The sequence below is a fragment of the Vigna unguiculata genome, chromosome 2 (assembly GCF_004118075.2).
Source record: "Vigna unguiculata cultivar IT97K-499-35 chromosome 2, ASM411807v1, whole genome shotgun sequence".
Classification (NCBI taxonomy): Eukaryota; Viridiplantae; Streptophyta; class Magnoliopsida; order Fabales; family Fabaceae; genus Vigna; species Vigna unguiculata.
Window position 1 is genome coordinate 26,777,707 of NC_040280.1, and position 21,981 is coordinate 26,799,687.

At 30.9% G+C, this 21,981-nt stretch overlaps 3 protein-coding genes across 4 annotated transcripts; 2 read left to right on the forward strand and 1 right to left on the reverse strand.

The window, feature by feature from the left end:
- Positions 1 to 3,456: 3,456 nt before the first annotated feature.
- LOC114173853 (probable serine/threonine-protein kinase PIX13) lies at positions 3,457 to 6,645 on the forward strand. Its single transcript, XM_028058503.1, has 6 exons — positions 3,457 to 3,626; positions 3,718 to 4,013; positions 5,158 to 5,293; positions 5,388 to 5,530; positions 5,803 to 5,926; positions 6,037 to 6,645. Exons 1-6 carry the CDS (start codon positions 3,563 to 3,565, stop codon positions 6,357 to 6,359), a joined length of 1,086 nt encoding a protein of 361 aa, XP_027914304.1. The 5' UTR covers positions 3,457 to 3,562; the 3' UTR covers positions 6,360 to 6,645.
- Positions 6,646 to 6,983: 338 nt separating this feature from the next.
- LOC114173854 (dirigent protein 11-like) lies at positions 6,984 to 7,886 on the forward strand. The gene has a single exon (XM_028058504.1). The coding sequence runs from the start codon at positions 7,059 to 7,061 to the stop codon at positions 7,635 to 7,637; it is 579 nt and encodes a 192-aa protein (XP_027914305.1). The 5' UTR covers positions 6,984 to 7,058; the 3' UTR covers positions 7,638 to 7,886.
- A 3,002-nt stretch (positions 7,887 to 10,888) lies between these two features.
- On the reverse strand, positions 10,889 to 21,396 carry LOC114174014 (phosphoinositide phosphatase SAC6-like). Of its 2 annotated transcripts, XM_028058738.1 has the most exons (21): positions 21,129 to 21,396; positions 20,677 to 20,842; positions 20,464 to 20,547; positions 19,743 to 19,870; positions 19,562 to 19,653; positions 18,661 to 18,718; positions 18,350 to 18,406; positions 18,217 to 18,250; positions 18,054 to 18,134; positions 17,154 to 17,260; positions 15,863 to 15,949; positions 15,708 to 15,785; positions 15,448 to 15,518; positions 15,251 to 15,349; positions 14,724 to 14,823; positions 14,531 to 14,639; positions 14,319 to 14,391; positions 13,833 to 13,926; positions 13,383 to 13,475; positions 12,237 to 12,303; positions 10,889 to 11,383 (listed from the first exon to the last, which is right to left on the reverse strand). In XM_028058738.1, the coding sequence occupies exons 2-21, from the start codon at positions 20,822 to 20,824 to the stop codon at positions 11,256 to 11,258; spliced, it is 1,788 nt and encodes a 595-aa protein (XP_027914539.1). In that variant the 5' UTR covers positions 20,825 to 20,842; positions 21,129 to 21,396; the 3' UTR covers positions 10,889 to 11,255. The 2 variants fall into 2 exon arrangements, with proteins under 2 accessions (XP_027914539.1, XP_027914540.1); XM_028058739.1 differs by lacking the exon at positions 20,464 to 20,547.
- Between the last annotated feature and the right edge of the window lie 585 nt (positions 21,397 to 21,981).

Below are 21,981 nucleotides of genomic sequence, written 5' to 3' on the forward strand. Positions count from 1 at the left end.
TTATTTTAAATATTAATGAAATAATTTAAAAAAATAAAAATCACAATAAAATAAAGATACACCCGTAAATCTTTAATACTAGCACAACCCTTTAAATATAATCATCACTCCTATTGCTAGCAAATAGGAATAATAATATTAAGTATTTTAATTTCAACAACGCCAATGACACCAATATCAATAGTGGAGTAAGAATTCAACTGCATTAAATACTCATAACAAACAATAATCATAAATATCAATTCTCTTTATGAATAAGAATGACTAAAAATAGAGAAAGGTGAACCGCGGTTGAAAAAGTTATTAGATATTTCAAAGAAAATTTTGTTTAAAATAGGAGAATTTTAATACAATAATTAATGAACACAAAAACTAAAGACAATAAATAAAAATAAAACTGAAGAACACATAATAATTTTAATAATTTTTATACTAGCTTTATTCTTCTTAAATTTACACCCAGTTAATTAAGAGAACTCAAACTGAAAATTTTACTACAATATTGAGTAATAATCATCTATCCACTCTTTATAAATAATTATATATAAAAAAACATTTTAATTTAACAAATAATTCACTTGATAATTTGTTATATATTAAACTGTATAAAATTCAAGTTTAATCTAGTTTAAAATAATTGATTTTAAACAAAAATAATCTCACTTTTCTTCTAATCCGTAAATTCGAAAAAACAAAACAAAGACAATGACTTCGACAATGACTTTCGACAACGATAAAACTACACAATATAAAACTTGAACTCGAACTTAAATTTTCAACTACACCTATAATCTTTTAACAGTGTAAACAGAATTGCTCTTCTCGCGTGGATTTCACACCATAAAAAAAAACAATAAATAAAGAGCAGATACGCCAAAAGTTTAAAAAATAGTGAACGAAAGGATGGAGCTTCTTCTCTAATAATTCTACCATCTATAATAATATATATATATATATATATATTAAGAGATTTTATTTTTTATTTATACTTTAAATATTAATTTTATATGTTAAAATATAATTATTTATTAAATTTTTAAAAATAAACGATTACTTTTAAATTTTTTATTATAAAATTAATTTTTTTCTTCTTTTACTTTTATTTATTCAGTTATTCTTTCATCTTTCTTTGTATATTTTATTTTATTTTTAATAAATACAATTCTATATATTAATTTAATAATATTATATTATCATCACTTATTTACGTAATATCACTTATTTAAAAAAAATGCGTAGATATAATAATAATACAGATGCAACCGCGTCAAAGGTCAAACTTTGTTACAACGTGTTCTCATCCTCGTCTCCAAGAGCGTACCTTTATAAACTATTAACCTTACTTTGTGCCAATTAAAGATAAAAATACGTATCACAGATACTTTAATATATTTTATTTAATTATTTCCTTCAATCCACTGCCTTAAATATTTGGAGAGAAGGCTTTGATTAATTCTTACGGATAACTTTTAATTATTTAATACAAAAATTGCTTTCACTTTTTAATCTATGTCTTAAACATAATTATACGCAAAAAGCTAAACTCTGAGCTAATTAATTGTTTAAGTTTAAATACACCGTTTCATGTATCAGATCTCCAAATAAAATACTTGTGATTTTTTTTTTTACTAGAACGGTAAGAGCTAACTAACATTACAAATCAATAATAAAAATGATACAAATTCAGAATTTGTTAAAATATAAATTATTAACAAAGTTAGTAAATATTCCATATGATAAAAAAAATAATTTGAGTTGTATATATTCCAAGTAAAAAGATGAGGTTTAAATATAAAATGTTATGTAGTGCTATTTATATCGTAAAAATACTGTTATTGAATATAGGGTGATTTTCTAACTGAGTACCATAAAAAATTATGTAATCCTCTAATCTTATGACCCCAACTTACAATCTTATTGTTTCCATGCTTGCCCAATAAAACTAATTAGTTTATTACAAATTGAATACATAAAATACCAGAAAATTGTGATATATATATATATAAACAATATAATTATATTTTGTCATGGAGTTAACATTACTTTTTATGACAATTATATCTACCAGAATTTACAAGTGCTGTGTGAGATTGAATCAAACTCCTTCATTCTATCCTTTACATGCAAACACTTTGATGAAAAAGTTTCTACTATATATTTTATATTGTCTATGAAGATTATTATATCTTCAATTCTCCCCCACATCACCAATAAAGATAAATTGATGATATTTGTTAATTTTTTTGTCTATCGTACTATCACACATTAATTATTAATTTCATGTTTAATATGTATATACATTAACATGAGGAGATATGTCTCGATCCTACGTATAAATGGATGCAAATATTATTTTATAACTTGATGTATTAAAACTTTTACGTATGTCATATTATTCACAATATTTATTTATAATATATTATGTGGAAATTTTTTTTTCAAAATCGCACATATATTTGTTGGGAATCCAAATGCAAATTTAAGTTTCACATGGAACATAAATAAAAAAGTGAAACATCATATAAGAAAAAAAAACCCTTTTAGGTTGAGAATAATGTCAATTTCTTATGTTTTCGTCGTGTTGGGATTGTGTCTCCCTGGTGAATCTCTCCTCAATAGATTTAAGTGGTATCAGAGTCAATGGTTAGTCTTAGTACCCACTCAAACAAGTGTCGTATGGTCCTTGTATCGAAATTCTTAATGGTATCAAAGTCGATGGTTAGTCTTGGTGACATGTTTAAATGAATATAGTATCATCTATGTATCGAAAGTCTCCCTAACAAGAGTTCCCATAAATGTATCTCATTAGGAAGAACGAACGACAATTTTACGAGAAAATTGTTCAAGTCACACATTGAAAACAAATGACACACATTGAAAACAAATGACAAAGTGAATCATAGAAAAAAAATATTAACCGTTATTAATAAGCTAAAGAAAAGACAAACCAAATACTTCTTACTTAAGTTTCCAACTATGTAAAGAAGTAATTGACAAAATTTGAAAGGTCCTAAATCTTGAAAGAACAACACTTAATAATAATAATAAATAATAAATAATAAAAACCTATTCAACCTAACAATAATAAATTTGGAGAAAATTATTTTGACAGTCCATATTTGTTCTTACCTCCATTTGAGAACTCTATATAATGTTAAATTAAGTTATTTAATTAAAGTACAAATTAAATTGCTAAATAAAAATGAATAAAAGTAGTGGTACGATAATAATATAAGTTTTTAAGGGTATCTATGTAAGTTTTGAAGGGTATTAAACAGTGTGTCGAATCGATAGCGATCGTTTTCCTATTGCTTTATGAAAGCGAAGAGTATTCTAACTTCTAACCAAAAACGTGAGTGTAGTATAAAAAGGTTTTAATATTTAAAAGGAATTAGGAGTGAAGCTAAACGCGAAACCAACACGCCAAACACGGCATTATAAATACCACACAATTCAACAACGTCGATTCATTACTAACGAAAACGACCCATCTTATGTACTCATAAGTTCTTGTTTGGTTTTTCAATTAATTCATTCTCCATTTCACTAATTAACACTCAAAATGGGTCTCTGCTTTGCTTCCCTCGCTCCTCGCCAAACACCTTCTAATTCTCTTCACGGTTCTGGCAAGTCACCAAAACTGCTTCATATTTCTATACTTTCATACAAAAACTGAGAGAGAATCAGAGATTTGATGAAATTTGTTGGCACATGCAGGTTCAGAACGTGAAGGCGAAGGTGTTAGTGGAGGAAGCAGTAACAGTAACAGTGGAAACAACGTTGTGTTTCCGAGTGTGGAAACGAGGAACTTGAAGCAGTTCAATTTTGCAGAACTGAAAGCTGCAACGAAGAGTTTCAGATCTGATGCATTGCTTGGAGAAGGGGGTTTTGGGAAAGTTTACAAAGGATGGTTGCATGAGAAGACACTGACACCAACCAAAGCTGGATCTGGAATGGTGGTTGCGGTTAAGAAATTGAACTCCGAGAGTGTGCAGGGATTTCGAGAATGGCAGGTTAGTTTAATTTTCCACTTTGCTGGTTTTTCAAACTATTCACATGTTCTGTGTTCTGTGATTCTTGTGCAGACTATGTTAAGTTTTGATTAATATAATGTTGCATTGTGGTAATGGAGTTGCACCTAATGTTTGTGACAGCAAATAACCCTTTGTTGATTAATGAAACTTTAGACATCAAAAAAGTTAGTATAAAGGTCAACTCTGATTCAACAACATGATTTTTTAATGACACCATTATTTGTTATTCATCTTTTTATAATCTAACCAACTCATGTTTCTGATCTAATCATTTTAATAACTTTGTTCAAGGAATCTCGTGTTGTTTGAATTAAAAAAGAGAGGCTAAAACATGGTCCAGAAATAGGGAAAAGGCACTGCTGCCTAATAAGAAAGCAATAGACACATCTTGTTAAATACTGTTTTTGAAACATTTTTATTTATTATTGTCAGATAATGATTAAAGAATAAAAAATAGAATTTTTTACTCTTTATTTTTATCTGTCCACTTAGCAAGATGACACGTATTAAATAACGAAATTAAGATATTTATTTATATTAATATTATTTTGAGCTGATTTATATTATTTATATTTGTTATTTCTCTTTGCTTTATAATTGATGTGTAAAATACTTCAGAATTTCATATAGATAACTTTGAATTAAAAATTAAAGTTGAAAAATAAAAATAGCCGTTTTAAATTAAATTAGAAGTTATTTACTCAGTTTTAATTTCTCATTTTAATTAATTCAGATTAAGAAGAAAAAAAAGGTTATAATCTATGTCTTATTTTCAAAAGTTACTTCAGCTATTTTTTTTTTTTTTAACATTTTCCCCTTTTTCTTTCCATAAAATTTAACATCCTTGTATACACAATGTGATACAGATATATGAAATAAGTAAGTGAATTAAAATTATTAAAAGTTTTTATTATATAAGCAACATTAATCTATTAAAAAATAATAACCATTTTTATCATGTTTTTTATTGGTTTATGATTTATCTTTTATGTTTGATTGGATATTTTTTAAATTCTCACTTATCTTCAAAAGCTTAATTTTTTTTTTTGAGTTTGCACAAATTCCATTCCGACCAGGCTATCTGATTTTGTAACATGTTGCTCTGTTTTACATGACAATGCAGTCAGAAATCAATTTCTTAGGAAGAGTTTCTCACCCAAACCTGGTGAAGCTTTTGGGTTACTGTTGTGACGATGTGGAATTTCTACTTGTGTACGAGTTCATGCCAAAGGGAAGCTTGGAGAATCATCTCTTTAGAAGTATGAGCTTAAGACCATTAACATAATAAAAATTGTTGGTCATAGATTTGTTTTGAGTTTAGCTCATAATGTTTGTGTTTTTATGTCCAATCAGGAAACACTAGCACAGAACCACTGTCTTGGGACACCAGACTCAAAATAGCTATTGGTGCAGCTAGAGGCTTGGCTTTCTTACACACTTCAGAAAAGCAAATCATATACAGAGATTTCAAAGCCTCAAATATATTACTTGATGAGGTTTCTTATTTTTACCTCTCTTGCATTTCTCTTATATATATATATATATATATATATATATATATATATATATATATATATATATATATATATATATTCTACCTTTTTTTTTCATTACCATGAGAAATGGAAGCCAAAAATCTGACTTCTGGATGCATGCCAGGTTTATGAGTTTATGCCATAGTGGAATAAATTTCTGTAAAAAGACTTGTAAAGAAACATAGAAATCCACAAATCTAATTTATAACCAAATGTGTGTTCATCTTTTGTAGGATTTCAATGCAAAGATTTCAGATTTTGGCTTGGCCAAATTAGGGCCTTCTGGGGGAGTTTCACATGTGACTACCAGGATCATGGGCACATATGGCTATGCTGCTCCAGAATACATTGCAACAGGTGATTATCATATCTACACACACAGCTAAATGGTTGGTTTGTGAAGATACTTGTTTGTTGAAACATAAGAAAATCCTATGTTTCTGATATGTGGTGTTGTGATGGAACAGGACACTTGTATGTGAAGAGTGATGTTTATGGTTTTGGTGTAGTGCTGCTTGAAATTCTGACAGGGTTGCGGGCACTTGATAGAAACAGGCCCTTGGAGCAGCAGAATCTAATTGAATGGGCTAAGCCTTCTCTGTCTGATAAAAGAAAGTTGAAAAGCATAATGGATGAGAGAATAGAGGGTCAGTATTCAAGCAAGGCAGCAATGAAAGCAGCACAATTAACTCTAAAATGCCTTGAACGTGACCGTAAAAAACGTCCTCCCATGAAAGATGTTCTGGAAACATTGGAACGCATACAAGTTATAAAGGATAAAAGGAAATAACCAAAGAAACATTGTACTATGCTTCAAACTTTGTTCAATTCTCATTACCCAATTTATCATCCTTCTGTTTAGCCCTTCATCGGAAAGATATTGCATCAACATGTGTACTCAGCATGTAGTTAGATAGCAATTCTTGTGTAGTTAACTTTGTTTAAGTTAGTGTAGGTGGTAGACCTGTAGGTGCATGAGTGTTTGTTGATGTAGAGCTTTGTCCACTGCTCTGTAAATGTATCTAGTTTCTACTTATGTATTATCATCATTTCGTTTAAATATGTTAGGAAGTCAACTTAACTTATAAAGGAGAGCATGCAATTAGATATTTTATAAAAGTTGAAAATCATGAGACTTTTTTAAGGGTGGGTCGAGAGTTACCCATGATTCACACTCAATTAAAGTAGTGTCATGTTTCACTTACCATTATGAACTAATAATGTGTGTTTGCAGTATTTTGATAGACAAGTTGTACCTAAGTTCCCTTTATCAATCATATGCTCTTAATTGTACAAACATTGGGAAAATCAAGATGAGACAGATCAAGTAATTTGACTCTTTCTACATTGTTTCTAGACACAACAACTAAAAGGTCTTCCATCATTCACACAAATTTTAAGGTACTGCAAACCTAGTTCTCTTGAGTCATGCACTTAGCATATATATTACAAACCCAGTTTTCTTCTTTCATAAAAAAACAACCTAACGATGACATTCGCTTTCCATAACTATGCTCTTCCCGTTTTCCTTTCACTTTTGGCCGTGACCGGTGGCTCTCATCTCAACCACCGCAACCACCGTCGTGAGCGTGGCAACCCTGCTCCAAAATCCCTTCACTTCACCTTGTTCCAACACGAAACCATAAACAAAACAGGTTTTGTGACAGTGAACGGCGTGGAAGGAGGTGAAGGAAAGAGTGAAAACTCAACCCCGTTTGGCACTGTTTTGGTGTTTCAAGACCCTTTGACTGCGAAACCAAACAGATCCTCCAAACAACTGGGAACTGCAGAAGGAACTTCCATCACCTCTGGTCTTGATGGACTCAGCAGCATTTCTGTTGCAAAGTTAACTCTTCGACTGAACAATCACAAGGGCTCCATTTCCATTGTTGGAGGCACTAACACCCTCGAGCGTTCGGATTATCCAGTCGTAGGAGGCACTGAAGATTTCTTGTTCGTGCATGGCTATGTTACCTCTTCTCCACTTCATGTAAACCCTCCTACACTTGTCTTCAAGATTGGTTTTCATCTTTACTGGCCTCCGTATCCATCTCAACCCTCTTATTAGAACTTCCATTCATCGAATCTCTTTCTTATTATATCATTGCTTTTTAACCAACCTAATCACATGCTGTGTGATTCATGTAACACTCTTTGTTGCTGTTGTTTACTGTTTTTTGTTTTGTTTCTGAAAATTTTCCTGTGTGACTTTCTTGTAGTCATAACATAATGTGTTCATTTCTGGGGTGTTGTAATTATTAAAACATGTTCTGGGTTGAATGATAATGTATTACAATGCTCTGCTAATAAAAGTGTTTTCTTTCAGTCTTATTTTTGTGTTTTCTTTCAGTCTTATTCTGTGTTTATTTGCACAAATACTGTTAAAAATCCAACACTTTTTTTTTTCTGATATATTTTTCTGTACGGATGAGGGTAATCCCAAACTTTGAACATGTCACCAGATTGATTGATATATAGGTTGAAAGATTACCTTATTTTATGGTCAAAAGTCAAGACATGTTACGAGATTCATTGTATAAGAAAGGTTTAATTAGGTGATATGAAAATTAGCTTATACTGTCAGAGTTAAGAACCAAGACATTGACGATGTTACATCCTATGAATCTCACCAACTAGCTATAATATACCATATTTGAAAACAACATCATAGCAAAATTTAAGGTCATGTTTGAGGTGGTCATAGCACTTTTTGATTTTTTTTGTATTTTAAAATCTAATTTAAATATAGTGTATAGTGTTTTACTAAAACTAGAGTTAATAATGTTTTTTTCTTTTGTTACTTCAAATCGTCACATCGGCTTTCTAAACAAAAAATTATGTTTCTGTAATTACAGTTTTAGTTTAAAAATACATTTACTGTCCTTGAATGAGAGGAGATGTTCGAAATGGGTAGACCAGATAAAATTCTAATGCATTAGATAATAATTCAATTTAATATATACATACAAATAATATATCTTATAAATTTAGAGATATACATTTTAAATTTTTTTAAAAAAAATGTAAATCATTTAAAAAAATCAAAATTTTTGTAATTACCAACGAACTTTTATCGATAGAAATAAATTCATCAGTAAACTAAATTTTTTGATGACTTTTATTAATAAATTTTATCGACGAATTTCAAATTTAAATTATTAAAAAATATTTTGTTATAATTAATTTATTGATAAAATTCATTGTTTTGATGTATTAATAAATTAAAATTTGCATTACAAAAATATTTGTCAGTAGTGTATCTAATAGTCAAATCTAGTAAAACCTTTTATATATTTGAAAGAACTGAGTGAGAAGAAGAAAAGAAAAAAAGAATGCAGAAGAGGAAAATGAGGAAGAGGAGAAGTCGTGGCGGCAACACGGTGGCCAAAGTTGGAGGAGGAAGAGGAAGAAGAAAAAAAAGAAGAAGAGGAAGAGAAAGAGATGGACATGACAACGGTAGAGGGAAAGGATGAAGAGGAGGAGAGGGGAAAGAAGAAGAGGATAACGAAGAAAAGAAAAGGAAAAAAAAAGAGAAAGAGAAGGAGGAAGAAGATCAAATTGTAAATTTACTGACAAATTTTTTTAGGATCAAAATTCATCAATAATTAGCGATTGATATTATCAACATATTTGCAATCATAGATAATTTTTGACAAATTTTACGATATATCAATAAAATTTATCAACAACTATTTGTTAGTAGATATTTATTCGTTGTTAATTCTTCGGTAAACTCAAATTATTAACAAATTTTTGCTGATGAACTATATTTGTCAATAATGCATTAATTTGTTATAGTAAAAAAAACTTATTAGATTAATTTTAATTCACTAAATATCGGTAAAAACATTTATTTAAAATTTGAATGATAATGGATCAGTTGATAATAATTTATGAAGTTAAAAGAACAAATTTCATATGAACCATTTTTCTAACAATATTGTAATAAAAAAAGTACTTGTAGATGGACTCAGAATAATGGATAAATGAATTGCTTTGTGACTTTTACATTTTATCATATCGTTATATTATCGGTCATGTATTCACTTGGAAGTCAACATCATCATCTCACTTTAGATAAGGCTATAGTAATTGAACATAGTATATATTGTTATAGTAAAAAGTGAAAAATTCATTTAGAAATCACTTTCGATATGGTTTTTAAAACAATTCCTAAAAGAACTAGTTTGATGAGTAAGTATAAAAAAAATACATGCTATCATATAGTAAATTTTGAATATAATTTATTTATCTTATTATTATATTACTACTTATCATAGAGTTAGTTTAATTCAATGCATTTCTTATAACAATGAGAGGGTCAAATTAAAAATAATAATAAATACATTTTGTTCTTCTTTACTTTATCACCACTTTATTGTTTTACTATTATTATCGTCAGTGTTATCATGCCATTATTTTATTTACCTTAATTATAGTTACCATTTTCATCATTTGTTGACATCAAAACTACCATTATCATTAACATTGTGATCATCATGTTATTATATTATTTTTGTAATTGTATGAAACAGTCATTCCCACATAACTATATGAAGGTGAAGGTGAAGGTGGAGTGTGTTTTGTGAGTGTAGTAGATATGAAAAAATGGAAAAGGACTGGTTTGTGCAGATGGAATGTGAAAACGGAAAACATGATACTGGAGGTGCTCTCAATAGACGAAGCCATTACAGCTCCACGTTTTACAAAATCAAAATCAAATTTTCGAGAAAGAACCAATTGCAATTGACAACACTCTCATTTAAGACTTACTATTTATTTTCATTTATTATAAATTTGTTTCATCTTCTAAGTTTTTCCATATTATAATTGAATTCTTCTCTTAAAATTTTCATGTTATTAGAAAGTCTCTACAATGGTGAACTAACAAATAAATAATAAACAATTGGAATATCAAAATAGTAAAAAAAAAAGTCAAGAAATTTATACGTTAGATAAATGAAAAATAATAAAATTAGGTAACAAGTTAACAAACAAAAAAAAAGTAAATATATGAATGAACATTAGTTATTCCTTTTTTTAAGGATACAAATGATAATATCTTTGGAGGTTTACCATTTGATTCCATTCTCCTTTCCTTTATCAATCCTAACGAAGCAACATGTTCAGCTGCTTGAAGATCCTTCTGATGGACATTGCACATACAACTGCTAACGTTATTTTACGGACTTTCTCCCCTTCTTTTTATCAATTTTATAAATATTCTAGAAAAAAACCTGGTCTAGTATGGACTGCAGCAAACATGCAAGAACCTTGATTTTTGAAATAAAAATATAAAATTACTGCAGAAATCAAGAATTTGGTTAAAATAATAGTAGATAATCAAATCAGTGTGTTTCCTAAGAACCTTAAACTGTCTCCATAATCTTATAAAGAAGGCACAAATACAAACTTAAATATACAGGGAGGAGCCGGTGCATAAGAAAACACCGATAAAGTAGCAATCACTCAAATGGGAGATGAATGGACTATGATATGAATATATATATCTGGAAGCTACAATGATTACAAATTAGCAAGAATAAATATAATAAGCTGCAAGAAGGAGCCTCACATAAATATTGATCTAGATGTAGAACTAAGTCTTCTGCCAGTGATTCCTGTTGCAGAAGCTGGACCTTCACATAAAAAGTTAAATTGTTCAAACTGATCTGTATAGAAGTTATCACCGGGGATTGTGTAGGCGAGGTCTGTTGCAGAAAACACGGCCGTTGGCCCTCACAAATGCTGCTATACCCACACTAATGCCCGCCCACATTAGCGAAAAGAAGAAGTGCCGAAAATCGTATCGCACTGTTGAAACAATGAACAAAAGATTATCTCTTTTAAAGTCCATATATCACACACATGCAGAACAAAGTGAATTAATCCGGCACTTGTGAGACTCCTTAATCTTAACCTAGGCTAGTAAAGTCAACGTATAGAAGTATCTGGTACAGAAACAATGGACAAAACTTCCTTGTATGCCAACCAAACTTCAAAACAACGTAAAAATAATGTATCAAGTACAGGCATATGCCATTCTTTTTACAATATCTCAACAAAAAGCTAAGCACATAAATTCTAACAAATTTCATGTCACGTTTTTGTTCAAATATCTAGAAACCCTAGGCTACAAAATTTCGCAGCATCAGGTGCAAGACATCTGACCACTTTAATGGAAGTATGTTTATCTTGAGGAAAAAATAGTATGGAATAGGAGAAGTTATAACGAAAAATGCTAAATTGTACAAAATTGGATCACACGAAAATTGTATGGTATTACTCATCATGCTTTCTGATTAAGACTCGGTCTCCTTTATTTTTAAATTTTTACCAAACTACAGAAAAGTTACATGTTTCATTAAATGTTCGGAATGTTGTTTCTTGTATCATACAACACGATATATATATATATATATATATATATATATATATATATATATAAAAGACAATGAGTGTCACCAAGGGTTTGTTATTTTGTATGTATTAACTACGTGTCTTTTTTTTTTTTACAATTATCAACTAATTAGTCATTAGCCTCTCTGCAGTCATCCCTCCTATTTTCATATTCTTTTATCTAAACACCATCCCGGCCCCCCCCTTCCCTCAGCTAATAAGCCTTCAAATATATTTGTATCTTCAACTTAAACTAAAGTAAACTCACCTTGTCTCAAAGACATGGTTGCAAAGAGGAATCCAGTCAAAACCAGAGCAAAAGCCAAGGGAAATGACTGCAAAGATAAAAAATGGAATAACATTAATATCAATTGGCATTTAATGCATATTGACTACCTTGAAGCATTTTATATTAATGAACTGCACACAGCAAAAAATGCAAAAAAAAAAAAAGAAGAAATCATTGTTACTTAAATCCAGCAACTTAATCACTCAAATATTTCCTTCACTGAATAATCCGGTCGTTCATCTGAGCATAGAAGGCCTTTTTTGAGAAAATAAATAAAACATGGGTGACATGTAGCATAGACGCTGCAACATTTATAATCTCCAAAATGTGTGTGTATATATATATATATATATATATATATATATATATATTATGAATTATTTTAATTGATAATCAAGATTTACATATTTAAAATCATATATAAAAAAATTAATCAAATATAATTATCTATTTGTAAAAAAAAAAAAATCTGATTCATTTAAGATATTTTATCTCCTTGTTGATCGTTATAATTATTGAAAAAAACATTCTAGTTGAGATTCATTAAAAGATAAATTAACAAGTTAAAAAAATTTCGCATTACTAAACAAAATCACTAAGTATGTTTATATTAATATTGTGTCCGAGCCTATCCGAACGGTCTCAAAGATCCTAAAAAGCATTTTTTTTTTTTAAATTAAACACTGCACAGAATGTGTCGTCAAAATTCATACATATGTCGTGTCCTACATTTGTTGAACACAAAGACGCATTACTACAGAGGGGTGTCAGAGTTTCAGGGGACTTGGTTTCATGTATTTTGTGCCCGTGGCTCATTGCAACCCACCACTTTCATGTAGTAGAGTACCAACTTTCCTAAGCCTTGAAAACAAAACATGTTTAACCAAACACTAAATAAATAAATGAGGAGAACATACAAGTACTTATTTAATTATATTTTCCTACACAGACACATACACCATATCCATAAAAATTATTTTTCATCTAATTTAAGTATAACCATTATGAATTTAGACATGCCTAAGTTAAAATATATTTATAAAATTGTAAGGTTTCTAAAAACTGTTCTTAGACCAAAATAGATGTCTCAAGCTTATTCAGGACAAGACTTAGAAATGTACTTACAGCTATAGCTTCAAGGCCTCCTTTCTGAGAACTGGCAGCTGTATCTCGGCTGACAGAAACTATATAATGTCCTTGTATGAGATCAATTGCATCCTTCGCATGATAAAAAGACATCAAAGTCATAAATCAATTACTAATATATCAATAAATTCTTTAAACTAACTTTTAAAAAGAATAAGTTACACAAGATCTATTCAGCTGGTGCTAAAGCATATGAACAAACAATATTATAAGATAATAATCCACATTGAAACATTACATGAAAACTCAATATCTCCAAAAGCATAAGCGCTAATCATTACTGAGTAGAAAAACCTTAGCAATCAAATATACAAAGGACAAAACTCTAGATATGACAATAAGCAATGATCAGTGGACAACCTAAATATTCTACATAATTGCTATACTGCTGGAGTACCCAGTAAATAATGACAAATTCGCCTCACAGACCTGCTTTGTTCCATCACGAAAGTTATTGTAATAATATCGTAGAAGAGCATTACAGCCATCTTGTACTATCCCTTGAACTGTGCGGTGCCCAAACCTGAATCCCAACACAATTTAATTAGAGAAGACACAGTGGTTAAACTAAAAATCATAACAGCAACCTAAAAATCATAACATTAGGCACAAAACTTACAGAATTCCCACAATCGGGAAATGGTGAAACCGTGAAGCGACAAAATCAATTCCTACCTTATTATTAGTTAAAAGAGTCTACACTGCTACTGCTTTAGACAATACAGTAATAGCCGGCAGTATATAATACAAGACACTCTCGTGATGGTTTCAAATTATCCTATGTTAATTTGACTTCAACATAGAACTTCACCAAAAAGAAATCAGTATAGGAGAACCTTCACGGGATCATAATTTCTCAATATTCTTTTTATTTGAGGAAAATGAAATGCTTTAGAAAAGTTCATCAATAAATACCTGACGAAGTCTCCTTTAAGGGCAGGAGTTCCTGAGTATTGAATGCTTATATCATCCCCATGATTAGCCCACACTGACCAAAGAGAATCAGTCAGAAATCTAGTTTCAAGTGCCATGAAACAATGAAATTTGAAAGTATTAAATGAAGATAACAAAATACAACATATATCTATATTTTAAATCACATAATCTGAAAATTAATAATCACTTACAGATCTTAAAGCTTTCATCCAGATTTGGATGTGAACTAATGGTTTCTTCAGCACCAAAGACACCCAGCCTTCTAAGTTGATATTCCAACATATTTCGACCTATCATGCTCTGCATAGATATTTCAACATAAGTAAGCAGGAAAATCATGTCATAAGCACAGATACATACATTTAGCTAAGTGAATCAGCCAACCTGAGTTACATTTGTACGGTCTAGACAATCAATACAATTGGTCCTAACAACTCCAAGCTGTTCCTTCATTTTCTCTCCCTTTTCATTCAGCAGAAGATATCTATAATTCCAAAATAAAAATTCAACCCAGGGTCAGATTTTTATTTCTAAATATCTCGGTTAGAACTAAACACAAAAAGGAGCTTCATATATTTGTTAGACAGCTCATGACATTATGCTTATAAGTGTCCAAGTGTCCAAGTTATTACAGCAGACAATACAAATTAAGCAGCACAACATACATAGTAATATAAACTGTTGGTATTTTTTCAAATATAAGTAGTTCACAAAAGGTTCCCTGCACGAAACCAGTCAATGTAAAAGCATGAATCAAAGATAAATAAAATAAACTATGGTATTTTTTCAAAGATAAGTAGTTCATAAATGCTCCCTGCATGAAACCAATCAATATAAAAACATGAATCAAATTGTAACTAATCCTCAAGAAAGTCAATATCTAATAGCTTAACCAATAAAAATGACCATACCCGTTTCTTTCCAGAAAATCTGAAATTTGTTCATAAAGGATTGAGAGACGATCGAAATGAACATGCCCACAGATATGGTGAAAATCAAAGTGCAGATATCTACACAAAAAAGAAAAATCAAATTTACATGGGTAATGCAGACGAGCCATAAGAATTCATAAATGTTAGCCTAAAAGTTAACTGAAAGAGACTTCTACCTTACATCATTGCTAGCCACATGCTGCATTGTTTCACCAAATTTTTCACATAGTCGCCCTTCTCCTCCGTGCTGAAAAATACCAAGGGAAAAGAAGAAGGCTCAAATCTATGCATGCTGATACATAAAAATTTCATACTCATTATAACACATTCTCGCACACATTCTTTACAGTGATATAAAAAATTTACAATGCAATTACATACACAAACAGGTGAAATTGTCAACCTCAACTCATTAAGCAAGTGAAAGAATAATTACCGTGTTAACAAGATCAACAACCAATACAGCCCCGTATTTTTTCCTTAAATCTAAGAAATGCCTCTCTAGGACTCGTGGCTGTGTATTAAGCAAAGAAATATAAGTTAAAGACACATAGAATAATATATGTAGACCTTAGAAATACAAACACTTACAGCCTCCTCAAGTTTCAACAACTCAAACTTTGGTTTATAAGTTAAATCAACAATTTGCTGCCAGAGGAGTGGAATTGAACCACGCACCTGCAAAAGCTCAACCAAAATGACTCTGATATGAAATGAAGAACATGTTTAATTGACATAATGTTGGTGGTACACCAGCAGTTAGCATTTATCTCACAAAACTGAAAGCAAACATCCAAGCTCTTCTTGCTTTGCTTTTATCACAGTCATGTAATTTTGGATCATACAATGGCATAAATCACCCATTCTAATATAACATAGTTGCAGAGATCTCCATGACAAACCTGCTAATACTATTAGAATACCAGCACATCTTGAAACTAGAAAATAAATTTGCAACAAATGAGCTTCTAAAAAATGTACATGAACATGGAATTCTAAGCAAAACTATGGCTTTATATAAAAAGAAACAATTATCATGTTCGGTAGATTGTGTCAAGGTGAATATGGAACAATAAATACAATAGGAAAGAGAACAGTACGAAAGTTATTTTAGGCCTAGTTTAGGTTTGCTTGTAGCTTATAGGAGCTTTTTCAATAGTAAACCCTATTGTTGAACTTCGTTAAGATAAGAATCTTGAGCTCTATTAATTTGTGGAGAAGATACCAGATAAAACTTCTAAAGAAGTGCATAAGTTAATTTTAGCTTATGCGAAAACTTTGATTCATCTTACCTCCTTGAAACATTTCATTTAATTCTCCTGTGTAAGGGTTTGTTGAGAAATTTATCTAAAATGACTCTTAGAATCTTAGAATAGATAGAACCAAAACTACGATTCTCCACTGGAAAACTCTAGTGAAAGAAAAACACATGTCTTTTGCTCATTATTCAGAAACCTGCTCCAAGTATCCTTGGGGACAAAAACAGAGATGTAATTCAATGAGCTTCTTTGGTATCACTAGCTTTACGAAACTAAAAGTTACTTATAAGCACCAACTACCCAAGAAGCTGGCTTCTTGAAAGTTCGACACCATTAATTTGAAGGGAAAATAAATACAAAATACTAATTTGGATAGACAATAAAGAATTTTTCAAATATAATGAACATGAAAAAAAAGAGAGTATAAGATATAAATTGTTTACTAATTATGTTGCTGTTAACTTGCCTATAACTGGAAAAGGGTTGTGCTCAACTTATTTCAAAACAACGAAAATACTTTAAGAATAGGATCACTAATCCGAATTATGTCATCAACACATTCATATCTTGAATGTCAAACCCACCATATAACTGGTTCACTTCATAGTCATAGAAAACAATACCTGAACAAAAGAGGCAGTATACCCATTAAACTGCATAATCTGTTCTGTTTCCACAAAATTGGCAACATAGCCATCAGGATCAGCTCCTCTTCTCCACATCCGAGTTCCTTTCAAGAAACAAAATTATATATTTACTATCAGTCAACCACCAATAAATGATGATGACATCCATCTTAAAGTGTTAAAACAGCCTTGTATTTGTTTCCCATACAAAATATTTCAAGATGCCTAAAATAATTCTGGATTATAGTATTAAATTAATATCTTCAATACATAACTTTCATGAGGATCTTCATCTTGAATGAAATGCTTTTTGTTTCCCCATATAATTGTGATTAGGAATTCATCCAAAGCAGAAGACCTATTGTTTCAGCTATATAAATTTTAACTAATTGATATACTATTTGCTCTCTATTGCTCATTACTGGTACCACTAAAACATTGCTTTCATGGCCTAGTTAATATAATCAGTGTAATGTGGGGGCGTCTTTTTATTGTATCAATACTCTACTCTATGGTCAAATATCAAAATAGTTGTAATGTTATTGAGAGATGGAATAGCAGAAAAATCTCTAATATTGTGCATGGCCTGTCGTCGTTAAATCCCAGCCTAAACTGTTGGTAATTAAAACATATTATTTACCATCTACCATCCATTTAGTTCAACCAAAAGGAGAAAATAAGGAAGTGCAACCGCCAACAAATCTCATAATTGCTTTCAATATCACCAACACATTAACTGTTAAACTTATTTTACGGCCTCAGATTTTGATTTTATAAACTGTCAGGAACAACATACATATGATATTTTAAGTGCAAAGACTATCTAGAAACAACAGAATTTTTATTTTGTCTTGGTGCATGAAAATAAATAGAAATGTATATAAAAGATTTAAATACCATTTCTTCTTGTGCATCTCCTAGCAATCAAAGTGACATCAATAATATCTTTCCCAATGGCTGCTTGATAGTGATGAAAGCCTATTTACTTGTTAAGGATAACCTTGAAAAGAAATAGTTACATATGATCGCAATAGCATTGCAAACAGTTAATCAAGGATACTGCCTTGGACTACAGGGAGCAAGTATGGTTCAAGCTGAAAAGCACAGGATTGCACACTTGTTGGTTAGTAATATAAAGAACGCATGAGTACTGAAAACATGGAAAGGTAAAAATAAAATTGCCACAAACCTACCTTGTTATCAATGAGCACTTCTAACATATAATTGTTCCATAGGAATCGAGGCTCTGCCTGTGATCAATAATTTAATATCATAAGCACAAAAGTAGGGAAAACCAATAGCTGTGGAAAAAATTCAGTTCAGAGAGAACATTTTGCATAGACACTAAGAGTGTCAATCACACCATATCACATATGAATAATATTGAGAATAAAGTATACTCGGCCCGGGAGGATTCTACCATGGTATCAACACCGTTTTCAAAAGATAAATAAATATCTCTAATACTATCATGCTTGTGACAAAGAAAAAAATAAATAAATACCTGTCTCCAAAGTGGAAGCAATCTAGACTCGTCACCCAAGTCATTCAATCGCTGTGCACTGCAGAACATAATATAATAAAGTTTCATATATTTCAACTGGGATAATAATCTTTTTACTAAGATTAATATTATTAAAGCAACACAAAACATTGTTTAAATAACATCAAAATGACTTAAATCTTTAAAAAAATTAGCAATACCAATTCTTTTACGTTTATTTATCAGAAAATTTTCTAGAACTAGGTAGTCCATGATTTCAAGACTCATTAGATAAGTCAAGTAATTATACACCATAAATATGTTATTCACAAAGAAGGGAATTCTATTGGATAATCATTTTTGGATTGAGCCAAAATTGTACTTTCTTATCAAACTGGAATGTGCACTCAATTTTATTTCAAGATTAAAAGTACTTGCCCACCTTCATAACGTAGAAGTAACACAGTATTCCCTCTAAAACTTTAATCAAGATTGTAATGACTAACAGCTTTAATATTAAAATAAGTACCTACCCCTAAAATACATGCTCTAGAGGTTTATAATCAATATGGCCATACATATTTTCATTAAATCTTTTCAGATCCACACTTCCACTGTAATGATATCTTTCAAATTGCACTATGGAATGCAACTACACAATTAGAAGTCTTCATCTTGAACATGACTGAACTAATACCATGCAAAAAACTTGTACATATTTCATACGAGAGAAGGGCATTTTCTATAGGTTTAGATGTTGCATGGTTGCGCCTACTTATCAAAAGAAGAATGTATGGTTACTTTCATTTTTGTTGATATTTATACATGTGTAAGACAGCACATGCTAGAATCAAAATAAATCCATATCATATTTCAGTCATAAATACGATCGCAAGACTGCTACAAAAATATTCAAAGATACCTCAGAGTTAAATTGGTCTCGTATGAGAAGAACAGACCAGAGCTCCTCTCAGCAACATTAAGCAGTGAAGAAAACTCCGTCTCTATTTTCTTCTGCAAAATGTATACAGCAGTTATTAGTTTCAAACTGGTAGTTGACGTACAATTGAAATAAGAAATAAGTGAATCTGTAGCAAACATACCTGTTCAGCAGGGGTGTTTCTAAGAGAGTTGTCACATGGGAAAACCTTCAATGAAGAAATTTTGAAAATTGGATGCCCCAAGTAAGATCCAACAGACTCACGCTCAGTTATAACCAGCAAATATGATCCTAATTGAACAGTTAAATTTAGTACCAAAATGATTGCTCAAACTGAAGTCTAGCATTTAATATTACGAGTTTTGAAGAGAAGTCAGGTATGTAAACCAGATCAACAAAATCAGATACCATATCAATATCAAAATCACAAGTACAAGCACTGAATAAGGAGAGCGGCAGGGAGTAGGAACTTGCTTGTTGCATAAGCCACATTGATAAATAACTAAAACGAACTCATACAGTGGAAGACTGTAAAGCTACCATGATTTCTAAACCCATAGTTTTTGTCAAAACGATAAATATGAAAATATGCATAATTTACTTTTTTGGTGGCGTTGCATTCAAATATTGCTTTCACTTGTGTTCCAAAACCAATTCATAAATCATTAGTCAAATATCCCAATTTCCCAGTCATAATCTGTCTCCCAAAAGAACTCCCTAGTCTAATTACTTGATTTACTTCGCTTTAATGCAGAAGCAAACAGATAAGGATGAACACCAACAAGAAATCCTTTCAACACACAAGGAAATAAAAACTTAAGCAACATACAATACTCAATTATATCTATATTATCCATCATCAAATATGGCAAGTTATTGCTAACCAGCCAATAGCCTCAACATCCCTACAACACCAAAAACTGTATATATCTTAGGAACACGAAGCGAGCTGCATTCCGGAACCTCATCTGTCAAAGCAATACAATAAAAGAGTAAAACGCATTAAAAAGCATCGATCAGTAACGAATAACTGAAAATCACCAAAGCAAGACCAATACGATAACAAAAGCTCGAAGAGAAGTAACAAAAGAACCTACCGATGAGCTTCATGGAGCCATCGGCTCGACTAACAGCCAAAGAAGAACCAGAAGAACCATCCGTAGGCTCAATCACATACTGATCCGGAAATGCCCAGAGCCGCATGCGCGAATACAGCTTCTGCACAGAATCTGCCTTCTCCATCATTATTGAAACTCGAACTCGCTGAAAACAACACATTCGAATAAGCAACTAACTACTACATTCACGAGGAATCATCAATTATCAGCGATTCAAATCTTAATTTACAGTTTGCGGTTCCCACGGCTTGACGGATCAATCGGAGCGGGAAAAATCAAATAAAATAAAACTATGCTCGAACCATTCAGAACAGAGAACTAGTTGAGTTCGATCCAATCTAAATCAAAAAACTAGTTTCCCGCTAAGAGTAGATAGCTTGATTTGGTTTCTCGGTGAAGAAAATGAAGAAAGGATTGATGAATAAGTTTACCTGGTTGGCAAGATCGAAGAACGAAGTGAAGATTAAGACCCAAATTCGAATTAGCGTTGGGCTCTTAATACGTGAAGTGCGGGACTGCAACGAAAAAGGAATGATGCTCCAACGTGCAATATTCCTTTTTTTCTTTTAAAAGCTAACGGCGTGTTTGGAAGCTTCGGAACGGGACAGAATTGCGATGGGCAAAATCCTTGTTGGAATTGGTGATGTCCAAATGCGGCTTTAGGACTGAAACTTGGACTGGTTCCGCGGAAACGGAGCCAGGGGAAGTGTGTGCTCCTTACACGTGGTGGTTGATTAGAGGTCTGTGAGAGTGTCGCCTAATACAGCGGAGAACCCTATGACGTGGTCAATAGACGAGCGAACGTGAATGGCTATGTGATGAGATCATAATCGTCGTTGGATCTGATGAATACTTAACTCTGACTCAATGGTTGACTTTTGCATATATATGGTTATTATTCGACTCACTTTTTTCTTTTCTTAATACATTTTTCGGGAGAAATCAAAATCAAAAGAAAGGACATAGTTCCTTTAAAAGGAGAAAATATACTTTACGGAATAAAGTGCATCACAATGTTGATTAAAAGATTGTCGGTTATTAATTAATTTGTTGATACAAAAATTGATTATGAATATATTTTACCGGTTTTTGTTATTTATATATTATTTATAGGAATATAGATTAAAGTTTCTTGAAAACATTAATCTATAATAATATAATATATAAAGAGATTTTTTTTGTCTTAATATTTTTATTTTATCTTTAATTATTATTTTTAAATTTTATATTATTTTAAAATATTTTTTATCTTTAATCGTTATGTTTAAATTCTTTTATATATAT

Coding starts and splice junctions, on each gene's coding strand:
- LOC114173853 (XM_028058503.1), top strand. CDS start 3,563: ATGGGTCTCTGCTTTGCTTCCCTCGCTCCTCGCCAAACACCTTCTAAT. Junction 3,627..3,717: donor TAATTCTCTTCACGGTTCTG/GCAAGTCACCAA, acceptor TGGCACATGCAG/GTTCAGAACGTGAAGGCGAA. Junction 5,294..5,387: donor GGAGAATCATCTCTTTAGAA/GTATGAGCTTAA, acceptor ATGTCCAATCAG/GAAACACTAGCACAGAACCA.
- LOC114173854 (XM_028058504.1), top strand. CDS start 7,059: ATGACATTCGCTTTCCATAACTATGCTCTTCCCGTTTTCCTTTCACTT.
- LOC114174014 (XM_028058738.1), bottom strand. CDS start 20,824: ATGATGGAGAAGGCAGATTCTGTGCAGAAGCTGTATTCGCGCATGCGG. Junction 15,950..17,153: donor ATACTGCCTCTTTTGTTCAG/GTATTGTTTTCT, acceptor GAGCTTTTGCAG/GTGCGTGGTTCAATTCCACT. Junction 14,824..15,250: donor GATTTTCTGGAAAGAAACGG/GTATGGTCATTT, acceptor TTGGAATTATAG/ATATCTTCTGCTGAATGAAA.